The following is a 22,225-nucleotide window of genomic DNA, read 5'->3' as shown; positions in this document are numbered from 1 at the left end:
TCTCGCACCATTAGAGTTAGTGCTTTTAGAATTGTTTATGGGTTTTTTTGTAAATGTTTAGCATTTTTGTTTCCTGTAGCCAATGCGAAAGTATTACAAATAAAAAAAGCCATAAACATTTCTAAAAGCTCTAACTGAAATGGTCTGAGAACTATTGCACTGTGTGAGGGTGAGTGAGGGTGAGTGAGGGTGAGTGAGGGTGAGTGAGGGTGAGTGAGGGTGAGTGAGGGTGAGGGTGAGTGAGGGTGAGTGAGGGTGAGTGAGGGTGAGGGTGAGTGAGAATGAGGTGTTGTGGGTGAGTGAGGTGTTGAGGGTGAGGCTGAGGCTGAGGTGTTGAAGTGTTGAGTGAGAGTGAGGGTGAGTGAGGAGTTGAAGGAGAAGTGTTGAGGGTGTGTGTGTGAGGTGTTGAGGGCTAGTGAGGGTGGGGGAAGTGTTGAGGATGAGTGAGGGTGAGTGAAATTGAGGGTGAGTGAAATTGAGGGTGAGTGAAATTGAGGGTGAGTGAGGTGTTGAGGGTGAGTGAGAGTGAGGTGTTGAGTGAGAGGTTGAGTGAGTGTGAGTGAGGGTGAGGGGTTGAGTGAGGGTGACTGAGGGTGACTGAGTGTGACTGAGGGTTAGTGAGGGTAAGTGAGGGTGAGTGAGGATGAGCGTGATGGTGGGTGAGGGTGAGTAAGAGTGAGTGAGGCTGAGGGTGAGGGAGGGCGAGGCATTGAGGGTGAGTGTTGGTGAGGTATTAAGGGTGAGTGAAGGTGAGTGAGAATGAGGGTGAGTGCGGGTGAGGGTGAGGCGTTGAGGGTGAGTGAGGGTGAGTGAGGGTGAGGGTGAGTGAGAGTGAGGGTGAGTGAGAGTGAGGGTGAGTGAGAGTGAGGGTGAGTGAGAGTGAGTGAGAGTGAGGGTGAGTGAGGGTGAGTGAGGGTGAGTGAGGGTGAGTGAGGGTGAGTGAGGGTGAGTGAGGGTGAGAGAGTGAGGGTGAGTGAGAGTGAGGGTGAGTGAGAGTGAGGGTGAGTGAGAGTGAGGGTGAGTGAGAGTGAGGGTGAGTGAGAGTGAGTGAGTGAGGGTGAGTGAGGGTGAGTGAGGGAGAGTGAGGGAGAGTGAGGGTGAGTGAGGGTGAGTGAGGGTGAGTGAGGGTGAGTGAGGGTGAGTGAGGGTGAGTGAGGGAGGGTGAGGGTGAGTGAGGGTGAGTGAGAGTGAGTGAGGGTGAGGGAGGGTGAGGGTGGGTGAGGGTGAGGGGTTGAGGGTGAGGGGTTGAGGGTGAGGGGTTGAGGGTGAGGGGTTGAGGGTGAGTGAGGGTGAAGGTGAGTGAGGGTGAGGGTGAGTGAGAGTGAGGGTGAGTGAGAGTGAGGGTGGGTGAGGGTGAGTGAGGGTGAGGGTGGGTGAGGGTGAGGGTGGGTGAGGGTGAGGGTGGGTGAGGGTGAGGGTGGGTGAGGGTGAGGGTGGGTGAGTGAGGGTGAGTGAGGGTGAGGGTGGGTGAGGGTGGGTGAGGGTGAGTGAGGGTGAGTGAGGGTGAGTGAGGGTGAGTGAGGGTGAGTGAGGGTGAGTGAGAGTGAGTGAGAGTGAGGGTGAGTGAGAGTGAGGGTGAGTGAGAGTGAGGGTGAGTGAGGGTGGGTGAGGGTGGGTGAGTGAGTGAGGGTGAGTGAGAGTGAGGGTGAGTGAGAGTGAGAGAGAGTGAGGGTGAGTGAGAGTGAGGGTGAGTGAGAGTGAGAGTGAGGGTGAGTGAGGGTGAGTGAGGGTGAGGGTGGGTGAGGGTGGGTGAGGGTGAGGGTGGGTGAGGGTGAGTGAGGGTGAGTGAGAGTGAGGGTGAGTGAGGGTGAGTGAGGGTGAGGGTGGGTGAGGGTGAGTGAGGGTGAGTGAGGGTGAGTGAGGGTGAGTGAGGGTGAGTGAGGGAGGGTGAGGGAGGGTGAGGGAGGGTGAGGGTGAGTGAGGGTGAGTGAGAGTGAGTGAGGGTGAGTGAGGGTGAGTGAGGGAGGGTGAGGGAGGGTGAGGGTGGGTGAGGGTGGGTGAGGGTGAGGGAGGGTGAGGGGTTGAGGGTGAGGGGTTGAGGGTGAGTGAGGGTGAAGGTGAGTGAGGGTGAGGGTGAGTGAGGGTGGGTGAGTGAGTGAGGGTGAGTGAGAGTGAGGGTGAGTGAGAGTGAGGGTGAGTGAGAGTGAGGGTGAGTGAGGGTGAGTGAGGGTGAGTGAGGGTGAGGGTGAGAGTGAGTGAGGGTGAGGGTGGGTGAGGGTGAGGGTGAGGGTGGGTGAGGGTGAGGGTGAGTGAGGGTGAGTGAGGGTGAGGGTGGGTGAGGGTGGGTGAGGGTGAGTGAGGGTGAGTGAGGGTGAGGGTGAGTGAGAGTGAGTGAGGGTGAGTGAGGGTGGGTGAGGGTGAGTGAGGGTGAGGGTGAGTGAGAGTGAGGGTGAGTGAGAGTGAGGGTGGGTGAGGGTGAGTGAGGGTGGGTGAGGGTGAGGGTGGGTGAGGGTGAGGGTGGGTGAGGGTGAGGGTGGGTGAGTGATGGTGAGTGAGGGTGAGTGAGGGTGAGTGAGGGTGAGTGAGGGTGAGTGAGGGTGAGTGAGAGTGAGTGAGAGTGAGGGTGAGTGAGAGTGAGGGTGAGTGAGAGTGAGGGTGAGTGAGGGTGGGTGAGGGTGGGTGAGTGAGTGAGGGTGAGTGAGAGTGAGGGTGAGTGAGAGTGAGAGAGAGTGAGGGTGAGTGAGAGTGAGGGTGAGTGAGAGTGAGAGTGAGTGAGAGTGAGGGTGAGTGAGGGTGAGTGAGGGTGAGGGTGGGTGAGGGTGAGGGTGGGTGAGGGTGAGTGAGGGTGAGTGAGAGTGAGGGTGAGTGAGGGTGAGTGAGGGTGAGGGTGGGTGAGGGTGAGTGAGGGTGAGTGAGGGTGAGTGAGGGTGAGTGAGGGTGAGTGAGGAAGGGTGAGGGAGGGTGAGGGAGGGTGAGGGTGAGTGAGGGTGAGTGAGAGTGAGTGAGGGTGAGTGAGGGTGAGTGAGGGAGGGTGAGGGAGGGTGAGGGTGGGTGAGGGTGGGTGAGGGTGAGGGTGGGTGAGGGTGAGGGTGGGTGAGGGTGAGTGAGGGTTTTCTCTGCAACTGAATATTCTCTGTTTCTCACCCAGTGACTGTGCGAAGGGAGCAGAAATCATGTGACACACTGGGGCACCGTGTGAGATGGTAGGTTTGGATTGACCACACTTGCCACATAACGTAACATATTATTGGTAACTAAAAAAAGAAAACATGTTCTAACTTAGATCAAAATAATACTGCCAGAGAATGTGCTGCAAAATGTCACAACATTTTACCTTCTTGCACATTAGGTATATAACCACGCTGCTGGATTCAGTCCTGCATTGCCGCATAATCCTAGTGGCTCTGCCCATGGTAAATCCGAGTAGTGATTCGAGGGGTTCTACTTATGATGATGAAACCCGTATTTTGAAGGGACTCGTGAGTCATTTCGCATATTTCAAGTGTTGCAGCTGCATTTCTGTTTGAATGAAAGGTCCTGGCCTCTATAGACCAACGTGCTTTGTTAGCGCTGATGCAAGTCTGGTGGTCTGTGATTTGGCTATTTAAAGACCTGTGTAGATTGGCCGTTATGTCTGGATATATGTAACATGTATTGTGATATAGAATTTGGATTGCCAATTGTTGTTTTCTACAGTGCGTTGTCCAAACATGTTACATACACAGCACACTGTAAACAAGCCAGTTTACACCTCTTCCAAAACACAAGTTGCTATTTCACTCTCCGCCTCGACTGATGCCACGGGCTAGGGGTGCGTTATTTTGGGAAGCTTGTGGCGTTTTGGCAAAAAGTCTTAAATAGGTAAAAAGATAAAAAGTTCTGTGCGTTTAAGCGTTCGCCGGAAAACGTGTACTTTACCGAAACTATTAATATTGCCCAAGCTATTTTTCTCAACGCAAAAACACTTTCCTGCATTTTAAAAATGTTGCAGGAGATTTTTTTGGGGTGTCGCAAACATGCGTTTTTTTGTGCGCGAGTACACTAATTTGTCACTCATGTCGCTCAAGCGCATCGGAATGACCTCATTTTCAAAGTGGCAAAAAAAAAATATAGGAAGCATGACGTGTATACGGTTTAATTGAAAAAAAAAAAAAGATGACAAAACAACACAGCCAGCTGCGAGAAAATATTCCACCATACAGGTAAGTGTGGGAGGAAAACGTTGACTGTTTGAAAAACGCGTGAATTTTATGATGCTAGGTGAAAGTAAATAACTGGCTAATTTTTGGCAAACCCCTGCTTCTGTAACAAAAATCAAACCCATCCATATGACAGATTAATTAAATTATTCCTGGTGCCCGTTTTAAGGAGAAAAAATAAACAAAAAAGAAGCCGGAGGGAAGAGAGGGGAGGGGGGAGGAGAGCGAAAGGATCGGAGACACGGCGACACGGCGGGTAAAATAAACAAAAAAAAAGCCGGAGGGAAGAGAGGGGAGGGGGGAGGAGAAATGCGACACGGCGGGAAGGGGAGGGGGCGGAGCGGGTCAAATAAACAAAAAACAAGCTGGAGGGAAGAGAGGGGAGGGGGGAGGAGAAGTGCGACAGGGGAAATGCGAGACGGCGGGAAGACGGACATGCACGCGCCCGTGACTTTTAAGGTCAATGCGCATGCGCATAAGCTTAATGCGCATGCGCATTGACCTTAAAAGTCACGGGCACTGCAAGGAATCGCCACGATTCCTTGCAGTGCAGATAAAGAGTGGATAACTCGCAATACTCTCGCCTTGCTCGATGCGCATGCGCATCGACAGGCGAGACCTAAAAACAATGAACGTTAATGTGGATTTTCGCCACCATTAAATAAACACGAGACATTAGTTTATTAAACCCTAAAAACCACATTAATTAATCAACCATGTTAGTCAGTTTCTCCAACAATAAGTGGTGAAAAACTGCTGGCAGTAGGAACGTAAGTGAATGAACTAAGAAAGCGTTCTTGTGGTCAATTTAAAATCAGTGGATCAGATGAAACATTTATTAGCTGACCGCACACGAGAAAGAGCTTGAGCAGAATCCAGCAACAATCCCTAAATGAGAGCTGGGTGTCACTCATGACTTTTCTTTTGACCTGACTGGAAACCACGTATTAAAATATTTACTGTAGCAAGAGTCTGGCTAATGCACCAAAAAGAACTCCTGGTTCAGAATCAAGAATGAAACACTCAAGAGTCTCTTAGGCTTAAATGAATAAGCCCAACAATCACTTCTGATTTGTTTTTTTTTTATTTTTAACTTGTGGTTTTTACGCTGCCACACTAGAGAAAGGCCAGAACGGTGGACCACTAGCCGCTGTTTAAAATGTTGTAACTTGGTTGTAAGGTCCACCTGCTCCATAACGCTTCCTCTTACTCCCTTTCATCCCGGGTCAGTGGGATCACTAGAACTTTGCTGCCCGCTGGCCGCTAATTCTGCATCCTGTGGATATGGTGGTAAAAACCTGCCTGCGGCTCACTCGCAAAGCAAGTCTAGGTATCTGAAAGGATCAGGACACATTGCGCTCTAGCTCTCAACCTCAATTCTGGCTGGTAATGGAACTTGGCGATAAAACCAATTGTAGGCCTGGTTGCTACTCTCAACTTTTCACCCAGCCCTCACGGAAATCACCGGACTCATGCTGCTCTGAAGGCTGACCATCTTTTGAGTGTTCTCTGGAGTTCATTCAGATAGGATCTTATGGTAACTGCAGGGGTTCTAGCTCTCACAATGAATTTCTACTTGGGGTGGGGTTTGTCCGTTAAACCCGCTACAGGCCAACGTGCAAAGGGCTAAATCCTGGCTGAAGGAGGGTCTCTCTGTAACGCATAACAGGCCCTACTCTTGGGTGCTTTAGATTTCAAGCTTTTTTTTGGTTTATGTTCCTTTTTAATGAACCATGGCTGTTAGTTAGATAAAATGCCCTCACAGGCTTTTTCTATACTTTCTGATCACAAACAGAAAACAACAAATAATACCTCAGCCACTCTGCCTGAAATCAATGAGTTCTTACATCTGGTGGAATCGTTCATAGGGCTTTAATAACGGAAGTGTGCTTTTTGCTCCACAAGTGAGTTTCATCGAAGGGATGCACAAATAGATTACAAAATAAGGTGCATACTTAACTGAAGATTAAAGAGGAGGCCAAGTTAGTTAGGATTCGTGGATGCGAGTCCACTATTAGTAACATTATATGTTCTGTGACTGATGAAACCAGAAAGGCTGCCCCTAATGTGATTGATTTGTATTTTTTTATGATATTTGTAATGTGCAACAAATACCCAAAGACAGCATCCTTGAACTGGGGAAACAGGTAAGCGAAGTAGGCAAATAGGATGGTTGGAGATGCTGTCATGGTTATGCGGCATGGTTTTCCAGAGTTTTCCAGCCAAGTAAGAAAAGGATCAGCCTCCTGTACAGCGAAGATGGGATAGAGGAACCCTAATTAAGCACCATTTGAAGAATGTAAGGGGCGTGATGGGTAATAACATTGAAACTTTGATCGGAAATAAGCAGGACCTGACAGGTTCAGGGATCTATTTACTATGCAGAGAAACTTACAGTGGATAAGTTTCAAGACAGGCGACCAGTGTAGATGATGAGGTAGTTGCCAACTGAGATATGTGGAGGGAAGTTTGGTAATACCCATGTAGTTGAATTTTAAACAGTCTGGAGTCTCCAAATAGTATGGGATGGGAGGCCGAGATAGAGAGTTGTCACAGTAATGAGATGTCATCAGATGACGCAAAGGCGTGAGAGGACGTCTGTTTGAATTACTGTTGACCGTGCTGACAAAGAGAGGAAAGGATTAATTTTACAAACAGATTGCTGTAGTAGGTCAAATGTGAGTGCAAAAGAAAGTTTGAGATTGATAAAACATACCCACTTTTCAGCTGAAGGTGTGTTTGAAGGAGGTGGGCCAAGTTCTGTTGACCACCAAGCTGCTGTTTGCCACCAAGCTGGCGACCAGAAAGAGGTATTTTTTCCACATGTGATTTCATTTTTTTCTCTGTTTAGTTTAAGGGAGTTAGATTTCATCCATCATCTGACCTGCAAATACTGATTTTTTTCTTGGGTTAAGGCCAGGTCATTGGATACTGAGACAATAATTTGAGTGTCATGCGCATGCAACATTATGTCAAAGCCGTAGGCACTTATGAAGGCGGCCAAGTGGCTCTAAGTGAGAGAGTGTGGAACGAGTAGATAGTCTGATAAGATAAGGTCAGAAAACGTATGCAGTGGATGGATGAAAGCTAGATTGTATTTTCTTCATGTTTTCCTCGAAGAGAGAGGATAAGCCAGTGTAGAGTTTGAGTTAGTATGATTCCATTAGGGTAACCGGATGGTTGGAGGAACTTTTCACAATGGAGAAGATTTCTTTGGGATCATTGTTGACCGATTCAATTTTATTAGCAAAATAAGAAATTTGTGTAGAACAAATGAGGAGCTGGTATTTTTTAGTGGTTTACGGTAGGTGGCTTTAGCTTGAGGATCGTAAGACTGTCTCCAAGATCTCGCTAAAGATTTCCAGTGGCATTTTATCTCACATACCTCCTTTGCATAGCATAGTGCTGTTCGGGAGAATTGTGGAAGACAACGTTATGTAAGAAGTGCCAAGGAATTAATAGCAGTAATTTTCCAACAAAGAGCATTGAAAGCAGCTGTGTAAGTATTCCTATTGGTATCCTGGCAATTTCAGGGGTAAGCGATTAGCCGAAAGAAAGGAACTAAGCGCTTGCTTCAGAGTAATGCAGACGGGACGCATACTCAGTCACAAATGTGAAGGACTTCCCACCTGCCTTTTTACAAGTGCATTAGGATATAATACACATGTAATAAGGCGGACAGGAAATCGGTCACATTTGTAATGCTTTACCGTTCCCCCAAACACTAAATCAGGACCTAAGATTGGATGGGCCAATTTTGATATAGGTCATTTTAGTCGAAGAAGGTATGAAGTAGCAGGCGAGGGATCTATGGAGGAGCAGGTGAGGGGTCGATGCATGTTTATTAATGTAGAAAAAGAAACTGAGTACTTATCCGTCCACGTGAGGGGGAAATTGAGGAAGGACTTTCGGGGCATGAAAGTTAGTGAAGATTAGCTTAGGTGGAGGTCCAGCTGAATGAGTAGGTGCTTTGCCAATTTGAAATAGCGAGAGACTGGTGGCATCTTTAGAAGAAGAGTCTTCACTTGTCTTAAGATAAATGCTGCCAGGAAGTCACCAACAGTGGCAGTAAAATTGGCCCTGTGACCTGAAGGTAGATAAACAAGCGGGTCCAAGAGAGCATGTGGGTATGAGTTTTAGGGTAAATAGAAGCATTCCCCTGCTAGAAAGTGAATGGAATCAATGTACACTTTTGTGAAAATCTGAAAGTCTATAGCAAGTCCACCTCCAGTCTTAGCACATTACCAAATATCCAGGTGGGACAGTGTGGGCTATATGGGGGCTGAGCTATCAGTTAGCCGTGTTTCCATTAAAACCTTATGCCTTGGTCATTAGAAATTATAAAATCAAAGAGATAAAGACAATGTCTGGAGAGTAACCACACATTTATTAGGAAGAAACCTATTGGGTATGTGGCTGCATGGAAAGTCATTATAAGTGGGGTGGCATGGGTGGACCTGTGGGATGTAGCCAGAGTGCTAAAATTAAGTGGGAGCAAAGAACTGAAATTGCCGAAGAAGCAGTGAAAGATGGTTGTAGTGACGGTTTAGCTTTCGCACCGCGAGGGCCGGAACCGGAAGGGGATAGACCGGAACTGGAAGGCGGCCATTTTGTGAGGCGCCGAGCCGAGAGAAAGCACGCTGTTCCGGCGCTCCGTACAAATAAACACAGTTGCAACTTACCTGCGGCTTAGCGAATTATTTAAATATAACCACCTTCCTACAATGGCGACGAAGCGGGTCGCGGCGGTGTGAAAAACGAAAAAAAAATATGGTCGAAAACGTGCACACGCCGAACAGAGCCCTGAAACGTGAAATACATGAATCAATTGATTCGGAAGGTGAGCGAGCCACCACAGGGTACAGCAAGACACATTCGGAGCGCGGCAGAGGGCGGAGAGCGACGCAGGAGGCCGAAGAGCAGGAGGGACTGCTGCAAATCAGCCGTGCAGGCACAGCAAGGAGCCACCAGTATACACAGGGGTGGTCACACCTGGGATTAAGACAGAACCTGGGGGGACAGCACTCTACTGGTAAAAAGGCACCAGAGGGGACAGCATCGGAGCCCCACCCAAGGCGAAGTGAAGGAGGGAAGGGGCTTGCGGACCCACAGGAACTACTGCCACCACCACCACCGCGAAAAGCTGGCGGATCAGCTAGCACAAGGTGAGGAGCCTAGCACCAGGGACAATGCGGGTCAGCAAGCAACCCTGGATGCCAGGGGTGCTGCAGGAGGCGCAAATAGCGGACAAGTCCAGGGGGACGACACGGACGCAAGGCAAGCACCAGGCAGCCCACCCAACCGCACCGTTCCCGCCCAGGAGGCCCTGAGGGGAAATGAGAAAATGGCGACACTGTCCACTTCCCTCACAAACATGATGCCCTTCCTCCCAAAGAGGGGAGAACCCACGATGCCGTGGGAGGACTGGAAGAGATACTTCCTGAATTACTTGGAAGCTTTGGAGGAAGAGAGTGACGCAGAATACACCAGCCCGGGGAGGAAGAAAACATCTCCTGCACAATCTGGGACCAGAGGGCTTAAGGGTGTTTGACAATTTGGTAAAAGCCACGAGAGATCCGACAGACACAGATGTGTTCCGGCATGCGATTGAGGACTTGGACACACACTACAGACCAGTGGTATGTGTGGCCATAGATCGGAGCAATTTCTTCCAGAGGAAGCAGGAAAATGGAGAGACCATAGATGAATACGTCGCGGCGCTACAAAAACTAGCCCTAACCTGCAAATTCGGAAACCTGCACGACGATCTGGTAAGGGATCAAATTATCATGCATACGTCCAACACGACAGTGCAAGAGAAGCTGTGGGTGAATGGCGACGCACCTCTCAAAGAAGTTTGGGCCTTGGTCAAGAAAGCGGAGATATCTAAAAGATGTGCGCAAGCAGCCAGAAAAGAAGCAGGTAGCACACAAACAGTGTGCAGAGTGATGGTGCACAACAAGGGAGACAAAACCAAGCAACAAGGACCACCTAGGTTACAATACACCAAGCGAGGCCAGCAGAACGCGAGCGCTCCGTAGGAGGCGAGTGGAGAGAGACGGACCAGTTGCTACAGGTGTGGAAGCGCCTCACACTTAGGAAACAACAAAGTGTGTCCAGCATTTAGAGCGAGATGTGCGTTCTGTAATGTGTTTGGACATATTGAAAAAGTGTGCAGGCGGAAGCCCAGAGGGGCGGCAGTCAAATACATAGACCAAGGCACTCCAGAGGAAGAAGAGACAAGCTGAAGAAGAGTACTTGGAGGAGGTCTTATACATAGACGACCAAATCCTGGACGTGGACTGCAAGGGGTCCAGCAAACCAATACTGAACATGAGCATAGGAGGCGTGAAGGTCGAAATAGTAGCAGACTCCGGAGCTCCCATCACGATAGTACAGAGAAAAGTGTGGGAAGAGAAGTTCTTGAGAGAAATAAAGGAAGAACTAAGGCCAATGGATCTGAGACCAGTCACCTACACGGGACAAAGAATACCCATGTTGGGGTACTGCCCGTTACCATTCGAATTTAGAGGGCGGCGAGCGAATTGCAAACTGTATGTGGCGGAAAAAGGACCCTCGGTGCTGGGGTGGAAAGATCAAGGTGCACTAGGGATCCAACTGAATCCTGGAGGAATAGAGAAAGTGTTGTTGATGGACACGGAAGAAGGACAAGGAGAAGAAGCGTGGAAAAGAGAATACCCCCAAGTGTTCAGTGGGAGGATTGGAGAGTTGGCCAAATTCAAGCACATGATACGACTGAAGGAAGGAGCCACGCCCGTGTGCCACAAGGTCCGAAACATCCCTTTTCGTTGCAGAGAGGCAGTGCAAGAAGAATTGGACAGATTGGTGAAGGGAGGTGTAATTGAAGCAATTGAAAGTGCAGAGTGGTTGTCGCCCTTAGTGGTAGCGCAAAAGCCCAACGGCAGAGTGAGGCTATGTGTAGACCTCAGGGAACTAAACAAAAACATTCTCGTTGACAAATTCCCCCTTCCCCGCATCAACGAAATGCTTGCGAGGACAAAAGGAATAAAGTGGTTTTCAACAGTAGACCTGTCCTCGGCATACCATCAAGTGACACTCCACCTCAAATGCAACCACCTCACGTCCTTCATTACACCCTTTGGGAGTTATACATTCGTGAGAATGCCATTCGGATTGGCATCAGCAGCGGGGTGTTTCAAAAACTAATGCACCAACTTTTTAGAAATGTGGAGGGAGTTCAGTACTTCCAAGATGACATTCTTATAATGGGGAAGTCGAAGCCAGAGCACAATGAGAAAGTACACACCGTTCTAAGAGTGTTACAAAACAATGGCCTAACCGCCGAGTGGGCGAAATGCAAGTTTGGGAGGCCATCAGTGACATACCCGGGGCATGAAATAAGCGAGAAGGGAATTGAACCAAAGAGAGAAAACATGGAAGCGATAAGGAAAGCGCCGGCCGCAGAGAAGAAGGAAGATGTCAGGTCGTTCTTCGGCATGGCGGAATTCTATAGTAAACTCATCCCAAATTTCGCTACCAAGACACACCACATGCGTCAACTATTAAAAGAGAGAAACGGATTCAAGTGGAGCGGAGAGGAACAAAAGGAATTTGAGGCCTTGAAGAAGGAAATGAGTGAAGCCATACCTCTCAAGGGCTTTGACCAGGAAGCCAAGTCCATCCTCACTACGGATGCCAGCGACCGTGGCCTAGGAGCGGTGTTGATGCAAAGGTCAGACCGTGGGGGAAGTATCCACCATCTGTTTCGCTTCCAGAACGTTGGCACCGAATGAAGAAAAGTTCAGTGTCATTGAGAAAGAAATGCTGGCGATGGTATGGGCAATGGAACGTTTCAGACAGTTCCTATGGGGAGCCATGTTCTTGGTTCGCACAGACCACAAACCTTTGATAAAAGTACTGACCTCAAGTGGTCATGCGCATGCCACCCCAAGGATAGCGAAGATGACATTGAGGCTCTTGGACTATGTGTATGAGGTGGAGTACCTGCCAGGACCCAGGAACAAAGTTGCAGACTTTTTGAGCAGAGCGGCTGCCAAAGAGAAGGCGGAAGAACAAGACACCCCGGGATGGGAGGGGTACATGGTAGCCACCATGCAAGATGTGGAGCAGGTGATAAGTGAACAGGAGTGGGCCGAGGCATACAAACAAGATGAAGACCTGGAAGCCATAAAAGGATACGTGACACATGGGTGGCCTGAGAAAAGACACCTAGATGAGAAATTAAAGAAATACTGGGAAGTAAGGGAAGAACTTTCCCTGGGAGAAAACCCCATATTCCTCATGAGAGGAGACAAAGTCGTTCCCCCCCCCAGGCCTGGTAGGACACCTGTTGGCGATTTTACATGAAGGACACCAAGGGATAACGAGAACGAAGGCCTTGGTAAGACAAGCGTATTGGTGGCCTGCAATTGATGCCCAGGTGGAGAGGTACGTGAGGGAGTGCGACTCGTGTGCCAAAGCAGACAAAACACAGATCCTGGTGAGACCACAAATGGGTCAGTTTCCTGTACCCAGCAGCCCTTGGGAAATGGTGTCCATAGACATAATAGGTCCCATTTTGAACAGCGAGGGGGTGCAGAAATATGCCATAGTGTTGGTGGACAGGTACTCTAAGTGTCCCGAGGTGGAAGTGAGAGAATCTGTAGACACGGAAGTGGTACTGGCGTTCCTCAATGCGATCTTTGTGAAGGAAGGAATCCCCAAGATCATCATGTGTGACAATGGGCCACAGTTTATCCCAGCCAAATGGGAAGCGTTCATGTCTAGGAATGGGATTGAAGTTAAACACACTCCCATATACCATCCAGCAGGAAATGGACTGGCCGAGCGGTTCAACCGTGTCATAATGGGGACAATCCAAGCAGCCATAAGTGATGGGCAGGATTGGGAGAAAGAACTACCCAAAATGCTGTGGGCGTACCGCATCACACCTGGAAGTACAGGCTACAGTCAGTTTAAAATTTTGAGGGGAAGAGAGCCGTTTACAAAGGACAATGTAGCGTGGAGACAGATGGTAGTGCAAAGCAGATGGTCCCCTGCAATTGTGAAAAGAAATCTTGAGAGAGCACAAGAGACATACACAGAGCATTACAACAAGAGACGTAATGTGCACGCAGTGTCTCTGGAAAAGGGAGACTGGGTGAGGGTGAAAGTAGCCACATTAAAAAGGAAGGGAGAAAGCAAATTCACACGACCCCTTCAAGTCCTGGAACCGTATACCAGATCTGCGCTGTTGAGCGATGGAAAGGTGTGGTCGCAAGACAGAATGGCGAAGTGCAACAAGATCCTAAAATGGGATACAGAAGGTGAGATTAGAATGGAAGAAGGAGCACAGAGAAATGAAGTCAGAAGGGGGGTACAAGAGCAAGTTGGAAGGAAGGAAGAGCAAGTGGAGAAGACAGGGAACGGAGATTGTGGAGCTGGAGAGGAAGGAACCAATGGAGGTGATTTTCCAGTGGAAGGACAAGAGGAGGAAAGGAACAAAGAGAGACAGGATGGAACAGGTAGTGAGATGAGCGACAGGCGTGAGCAGAACACATTCCCGAGGACCCCGAGAGGCTGCAAGGAAACAGAAGGTGTGAGAACACGAGTGGGACGCATTGTGAGAATACCTAAGAAGTTTGAGAACTTTGCCATGAACATCTAGTAAGACTATTTGTGCCACTTATGTTAAATTTGTTAATGTTTAAAAGGGGGGAGATATGTAGTGGCGGTTTAGCTTTCGCACCGCGAGGGCCGTAACCGGAAGGGGATAGACCGGAACCGGAAGGCAGCCATTTTGTGAGGCGCCGAGCCGGTCCGAGAGAAAGCGCGCTGTCCCGGCGCTCCATACAAATAAACACAGTTGCAACTTACCTGCGGCTCAGCGAATTATTTAATATAACCACCTTCCTACAATGGTTCGGGAATGCATAAAGGCTGGTAGCATTTAACACAGGCCATAGCTCATGAACTGAGTGAATGCAGGGGAGCTGTCCACCACAAAAGAAATCAGTCAACTGACCGGTAGGTATGATAAAACTGTTTCTCTTGAAGGCGAGCAACAAGCAGTAAAAAGAAATGGGGAACCTTTCTAAACAAAGTTATTTATTGGCTACGGTTGTTTAGAGGTTGCAGTTTGGTTACAAGAGAGGAAATTATTTCTGTTGAGAGAATGATCTGCCTGCATCGGCTCACCAGCATTAAAAAAGGCAATTTAATAAAAACTGAACTGGTCTACGAAGACTTCAATAGAGTCATAAACTATCTTGTCAGTTTTTTATTACTCTGCATTAAAGCCTACAGATAGGTATTCTGTTACATGGAATCTCAGAGATTACTGTATTAGGAAAGGGTTTATGTGCTGTCTACTCACTCTGACAAACTGTGGGTATGGAAGATGAACTGTCAGAATCCTTATTAGGCCGTCTTTAGAGAGACAGTATTCTGCTTATCCACCTGTAAATTTGTATGCTATGTAATTTTATGATTATATGCCTGATTGTTTGCTTGTCGGAAAGCTTAAGTTCAGTACAGGAGGCCTCAGTAGGTTATAATGACAAGCCGGTGATATCAGCTAGAGACACAAATTGGATCAGTGGGAAAAATGATTTTCGATGCCACAGGTCTGCTCTGTTTATTATGAAAAGTTATGATAAATGCAGTAGGACTTTTATATTGACTGTGAAAGCGTAGGTGAAAATAAAGGCACTTAAGGGTGGATTGTTATTTCTCTGTATTAAAGCATACAGCTTGGTATTTTGTTACATGAATTGTCACAGATTACCTTTGTAGGGAAAGATTTTTGTGTTGGTTACTGCCACTGACAAGCCCTAGGGGTAGAAAATGTGCACTATAAGAAATCTTTATTGAATCTAGCTTAGCTGTTTATATTTATAAATATATACCAACATAGATACATAATAGCCTTTAGGTCAGCTCTGTTCTGCCACTGGTCTGACTGAGTATCATTTATGCTCTACTACAATCCATGACAGCATATTACAGCAGGGTAATGGTTCAGACAACATCAGTCGTAGTCTCTCTTGCACTGTGAATGACAGCATTTTCTGATGACTTGTACACATCCACCTGAAAATGAGTGTGCCTCTGTGTCAGGGCTGGTTGGTCAGTCCTTTAACTTAAAATGTTCTTCTTTACTTTGCTTCTCCTTTATTTTGCATGTTTAAGAGAACAGTACAGTGCTCCTGGCAATGATAATGGTTCTTCTTGTTTGCCACTTATTTCATCTGAAGTGTGCCACATTCCATGTGGGCACTTCCTCTAAATCAAGAGACCATTTTGGAATGCTTTTGTACATAGTGTATCATTGTTTCACTAATTCAAGGTGACCAATACGTTGGTTTTAAACGTGACAGCCATGCTGGAACATTAATAGAACGATAGACAGTTAACAATACCTGTGCAAGACGGACACCCGCTGCTGTGTTTAGTTTCGTTACTGCAAGCATATGCCTGCCCCGGTTAAACTGGGTGAGTAAAAGAATCTATAATTCAGAATAAGCTTACGCCTGATTGTGAAACACAGTTAAACATTAACGTAGAACTCATTATGTTTGTTTTGTAGATGTGAGACACACTATTTGACACGGAGGAATAGAAACATGGATTGATTGGTTTACCTATATCCTTTATTGAAATTGATTTGTTCACTTATATCCTTTGTTGTAAATGATTTTTATCACTTTATGCAGTAGCAAGATTTTTTAGAGCAGAGGCCCTGAAGAAAGCCGTGGGATCTCTTTCCCTGTCGGCTGAAACATGTCGGCCCGTCCGCAGTTATTTGTTGAAACTGCCTTTTTGCACTGTTCTTGGTTTTAATTAGGGGAAGAGTCAATATTCAAATAAAAAAATCCCTTTTCTGTCTCTTTACCCTATTTCATTCACCACTCCTTTTTTGCTTTTGCACTGCACGTGTTCCCATATAGTTTCATTTCTCATGGTCAGAAAGTGATTGTGGGCTGGACCCATTTTATACCGATACATTGGGAATGGAAAGAGTCTCAATGATCAAGAGACATACCACTATGGCAATAAAGCCACAGTTCTATGTACTCCTGATGGTTTCTTTGTTGTGGTCATTTCTCGCAATTTTGTGAGCCAGTCTATCCGCTTGGATACAGCCCACTTTGCAGATGGAGGTGCTGCCTGCCAGCCAAAGGTCGCGACTGCATCCTTTCGTTTGTTCCGTTTCCCTCTACACCAGTGTGGCACCATTGTCCAGATGCTAAGTGATCGCATTGTGTATGAGAATACGCTGAAGTCTGCCATTGATGTACAACACTCTGAGAATGGGTCTATCACGAGGGACACTGCATTCACGTTAACTGTCCGCTGCAGCTATACCACCAGTGACTCCCTTCAGGCGGTGGCCGAGGTCCTCCCTTTACCTCCACCCCAGAACATCTTTGAATCTGGGCCTCTTCGTTTGGAGATGAGGATTGCCAAAGATGCTCTGTATAGTGCTTACTACACTGAGGAAGAGTACCCCATCGTGAAGGTCCTGCGGGATCTGATCTTTGTGGAGGTCCGGCTCCTTCAGCGGACAGACCCAAGCTTGCGGTTGGTCCTGGATCAGTGCTGGGCAGGTCCGACATCCAACCCTCGTCAGGAGCCTCAATGGCCAATACTTGTAGATGGGTGCCCCTTTTCTAGAGACAATCTCCCATCAACCACTGTATCTTTGGACACCTCAATACAATTTCCATCACACTACAGTCGCTTCACTGCAGCTGCGTTCACATTCGTGGATTTTACATCTCCTTTGAGCCATGGAGACCAGGTCTACTTTTTCTGCGCGGCCTCTGTCTGCCATCCTACTGCTGCAGAGCAGTGTACCCCACTGTGCCCTCCACCTAGAGGAAGACAGAAAAGGTTTTTGCGTCTGGTTGAAGACAAGCCAATGAATTTAGTAATTTCTCCTGGACCGTTAATTCTGCGGGGAAAGCCTATTGTGGACCAGAAGATAAGGTCATCACCTCTTCCAACCTCTGCGCCTTTGCTGCTCACCTGGCTCCCAGTTGCTGCAGGGGTGGCCACAGGCATGGCTGTCACACTTCTTGCCTTGTCTGTGCTGTGCTGGAGGAAAATTGGGCAAGCAGTGTTTGCTGGGACTATGCAAAAGTGAAAATAAATATTTTAAAAAGAGACATACCATCCCAGTTCTTGGATGACCAAATGAGATAATTGATCATTACAACACTTTGATGGGAATCCATTGACTTTTTTATGAGTCTCACCAACAATCACTTGTGTCTTTGTTTCTGTCTACTGTTGTTTCCCTGTTTATAGGCTGCATAGGAACTTGTATCCTGACTCATTTGGTAAGGAGTCCTAGCCTTTTGAGCCTATTGATTTGGCTTCTCTTTAGACCCCCGGTTCTCTGTGTTTTAAATACCATGTTTAGATGACAGCATGTTTTCTTTTTTCTACTTGTATTCTTTTGGTTTATTTTGCATATGTTGTAAAGTTAGCGTATGTTTTGTGATACTGTCAGAGCACAAATGCAAGAAGGAGTCAGTTGATGGCTGAGTGAGTGAAAAGATTAGTGATAGAGTGCATGTATGATGACTTATTGAGTGGCTAAGTCCATCAATGAAATGAAAGGCAGTTTCATTCATAAGCCAGACCTTTTGGCATTGCCAGTGGCTGTTTATCTAACTTTCCAAGGAAGCGGAGGTCGATGTTTTTAAATGAAAGCTATTTAACACGATTAGTTGACAAAGGGACGTTTGAGAAGGCTCATCGATTACTACTGATGTGGGCCAACAACTCAATAATCCTCTCCGACACCACAATAGGCAACGATAATAAAGATATTAACGCAGTTAATGTTACTGCTGGCCAGCCAGCACTTGATTCTTTTTTTATCAGCTTCTTTTCCAATTAAAAGACCGGCATTAGTCCAATATTAGTACTGCCTGCCATTTCTAAATGAGTTAGCGGGAATGGTTTAGAAATTGATACTGGCCAACAAGTTTTAAAAACAGAAAGCCACCGTCACCAGCCATGTAAACGACTACTGCCAATCACTCTGCAGTTTCGGTTTGGACCCTTGTATGGAAAATACCCGCCTGATTCTCCGGCTAAAATTGTATTTGAAGACAAGCTATCTAGGATATAATTTTTATAGGTAGGGAGTAAAGGCAACAGGGTCCATTGATTATAACACTTTCTATAGTTAATCCTAATTATAAAAGTATATTGTCTATTCCAAAAAGTGAACTAACGATGTGCATGGTCCCCTGATATACCAGAAGAGAAGCTGCCACACCAAGGGTCACAGTGCGGTAGCAGAAAGATCCATGTATACAATTAGAATTGTGTAAAATCTAAATGTAAAAAAGGAGACAGAGTCTTAGACTAACCCCCAGACAGGCCACCGCAGGAGCAGCCCGTTAGTTCCATCCCTACTTACTGAAGGCAAAGGGCAAGGCATCCTGACAAAGAGCCACTGGGACCACAGACACAGCCATCTTAGGGAGGCGCTTCTAGGCCCCGCCCCGATCCACCCCCATCGTGCACACTGGAATGCCCATTAGTCCCTTTCAGCCCCCACCTTGCCAAAAGGCGGGGATGAAATCTAGCTACCCCTACCCTCCAAAGACTCCGGTTGGTATGTGCCACTTTGTTCTCTGCCTTGTCCAGAAGAGGTGGATAGATTTAACTCTCCTTCCCCCCATGGCCGTACTCAAGAGCAAGGGGTGTCTCTTTGCCTGCTCCCGATCTTGCCCGTTGGTGAGAACCAAGAAAGAATTGAAATGCTGCATGCAGCAGAGGACCAGGGCAGCTTCAGCTCGGTGTGATCTTTTTGCTAAATGTGGATAGAATGCTTGGACTGCTGTAAGCTGTGCTGCCACACCCAGGCACCCCGAAGAGGGAAGCCAGCTGCAAATCCACCTTTTCTTTTATTTTAAATTCCATTTACCCCAGTGGACAGAAGGGGGAATGGGACAGAACACACTTGTAATTCAGCAATGGAGGATGCAATGGCACTGGGGCAGCAGTCAGCTGTCCCGGGATAATCAAAAATGCCATGCTGCCCTTGGATTTGGACTGAAGTTACCCTCTCACACCCTTAGACAATGCCAGGAAGGAAAGAAAACAAAACCCTCTACCCTTGAGCACGACGTGCATGTAAAAGACACTCTGCCAGTTCCTGTGTTTTAAGTGTGTGGCCATGCCAGGAAAGTGGGGGGAGGGGGTGAACACCCATCACCCCCTCATCCCAAACACACTTTTGCTTTACATCTTTCCTTGGCCTGTGTGACTGGCTGTTATGTGGTCTGGACAGCCAGAAATATATTCACAACGTGTTAAAAAAAACAACAACAAAAAAACACCGATGTTCGCAAGTTATGGTTCAAAGCACAATCCATAACATGCGCAACTGCCACGCAAATCTTAATTTGCCCACCAAAAGCAATGCTCATCCCCTCACCCTTAATGAAACTGATGCAATTACTAATGTAAATCATCTAACAGATGAGATTACATATCACATTACCTTTTCCTTTATGATAGGGACGACTAAGCCCATAACATTTTAATGCTGACAATCAAAGAAAAATACCAAGCAAAATCACTTTTGTTGTTTATATGATTTATGTCCCTGTGGACTGAGGTATGTCAGCAGCACTCGCTGTCCCTTTCAGGAAAGAATTCAAGAATATATTGAAGCTATAAAACACAAAGTTTACAGTTATCCTGTGGCAAGCCAATAAAAAAGAGAGGTCATAACAGAGACCCAACATCATTAGTATACTTTGAGATTGTCCTAGCAAATAGAAAGGGGCAAAGTGACAAAGATTAGACAATTGAAATCAAGATATAGTAACTAATTAAGTACAAATGTACTACCAGGTCATAATTTGGATGAAGAACTTCATGAACACCTTGAATAATAACTTTGCCCAGGTATGATGAACCTCCGTAAACATCTGATGAAAATCAACCCATAGTTTGGTACATAAATGAAGCACAAATCAGGAATAACGTAGGATTGCAATAAATGAGTTTGAGAATTGGGATATAAATGCTCAAATCACAACACATAAATAAGTGGATTACTCTAAACCAAATATACAAAACTGTAAGACTATCATGGCATAACCCATCAAAGGACAACAAAAGACCTCCTGCATATTGTGTGTGGCTGAGTAGTAAACATATGATAGAAGCCATACAATGAAAGCTGTTTGAACTTTGGCAGAGAGGAGCAGGCTGGTGACCATAACCGAATGATAGAAACATGTCAGCTTTGGGATTTTACTGCATATTGTATGAAAGAAATAAAAGCTTAGTTTACAATTAATACATGTGCTCCGAGTGCACTTTGTTTTTTCTACTCCTAAGAGAATAGTATGTAAATATACTTATATATAAAATATTAGGCCACATCCACTTTTTTCTCATTCTGAGGGTGCTAGGAGTGAACATACTGTGCTAATGTGCTTAAACATCTTTTGACTATAAATCTGCTTCTATAAAGATCTTGCAAGGGGACCCTAGCTAGTAAAGAACAGAAGTTTCAGGTGGACTCTCCTGCGGTGTCCCTCAACAACAGCGTTATACATCCACTGAAAGTATATTTTGAGGGAAGTGAACATTAAAAAGTTTATTTTTACTTGGACTAAACCTATAACAACTAGCCTGCAAAATGATATCTTCCTTTAGTTTTAAATTCGGCCAACATGTGTTACACACATCTAGTTCACTTCTTCCCAACACCTCTACAAAGTATTATTGTATGGGCTGTCAATGAAATGATTGCAGAGTCCCTGCCTAACCAACGAATTGTTATTGCTTTATTCAAGTATAAGTAATGTTGTAACGTGTGCTTCCTTGAAAGAACCTATCAGTGGACACTGGCTTAATGCTTCCCTGACTTTCTACCAACATCTTACCGTTGCCTCATTTAAAACCCTGCAGAGATAAAAAAAAAAGACCCACTAGGCCTAAAGCCCTACAATGGGTCACTTACGTAGGGTATGAATAACTCATTACGCTGAAGTTTGGTTGCTGGCATGGCCAATTACTCCCTGGTTGCCTTTCATCTATTTGGAATATACAAACTCTTCAACCAGTTACTTTCGACTTCCATTTCCAAAATGCCTATCTACCATCCCAACAAATTGCTACTTCCCCGCCACCTTCTCACCGCATAGAGGGTGTGCTCAATATTTAAGTCACAGCGAGAGACCAGTCTTTTGATCTAATTTTCTTCTGCGAGGAATTACTTCCACCTTTTAGTAATTCCCCAATTTTGCTTAACCTATCTCAGCTTCCTATATGAAAATGCTCAACCATAAATGTAAATAAATGAGTATTGGTTAAACCAATATGTGCATTTTTATGTAACATTCTCTTCAGTGGATGTTCCTGAAAAGAAAGAGAGAAAGAAAGAGAGAAAGAAAGAGAGAAAGAATGCTGCCAACCCTGGCCCCATATGAATGACCTTTCTGTCAAACTCTTACCGTTTCTCTATTGGTCCCGACTGCGCTTCTCAATCAGCACTGGTTCAATTGCAGTTTCTGATGACTGTGTAAAGCCTTGATCCCCTGAGAAAAAAGGCAGCCAAGTTAGGAAAGTTGAGCAACTCGAAGTGTAGAAGGAAACATTTTAGAAAGCCATAGAAAAAGTGGCATTTAATTGTTCAAACTTTGGCGTCATTTTTTTACCAACTCAATTACCAGATATTGATGCTAAAAGTTCCAGGCTTGAAAGTTATCTCCACCTGTAGCCTAAATCCTTCAAATTTGATGGCCATACTTCAGCGTACCACTGGCACCCTCCCCTTTTTATACAAATCTCTCTTTTGCTCCTGGAATGGTTAAAAGAAAGGTTTCAGAAGACCACTTTGTAAATTTAGGACTTCGAAATATCCTCTTTATACAAGCACTTTTGTTTGGAGGTAGTCATACCAGCCCTGAGCAGTATGAATGGAAACCTATCACACATCACCAATATGTTTGCATTCTACCACCTCTTTAACTTGGCTCAACAAAAATGCTTAGCCAAAAAATGATTAAAGCATCACTCATTGTTTCTCTTGGATCGACTCTGAATCCAGCCAACATACCTTA

The 22,225-nt window shown here is 46.2% G+C and overlaps 2 protein-coding genes across 2 annotated transcripts in view; one reads left to right on the top strand and one right to left on the bottom strand.

Moving 5' to 3' along the window:
- MYORG (myogenesis regulating glycosidase) overlaps positions 1-21,676 on the bottom strand; it is a 50,747-nt gene extending 29,071 nt beyond the window's left edge. Inside the window, exon 1 of the mRNA XM_078674706.1 lies at positions 21,617-21,676. The gene's annotated coding sequence lies outside the window, so the exon portion shown is untranslated. The remainder of the gene's footprint in view (positions 1-21,616) is intronic.
- On the top strand, positions 12,634-17,277 carry LOC144820094 (zona pellucida sperm-binding protein 4-like). The gene is made up of 2 exons (XM_078677742.1): positions 12,634-13,281; positions 16,141-17,277. The coding sequence occupies exons 1-2, from the start codon at positions 12,634-12,636 to the stop codon at positions 17,266-17,268; spliced, it is 1,776 nt and encodes a 591-aa protein (XP_078533868.1). The 3' UTR covers positions 17,269-17,277.
- Positions 21,677-22,225: the final 549 nt, after the last annotated feature.

Source organism: Lissotriton helveticus, chromosome 2_1, assembly GCF_964261635.1.
Source record: "Lissotriton helveticus chromosome 2_1, aLisHel1.1, whole genome shotgun sequence".
NCBI lineage: Eukaryota > Metazoa > Chordata > Amphibia > Caudata > Salamandridae > Lissotriton > Lissotriton helveticus.
Note: the sequence above shows the minus strand (reverse complement) of the source record. Positions and strands in the feature narration are given on the sequence as shown.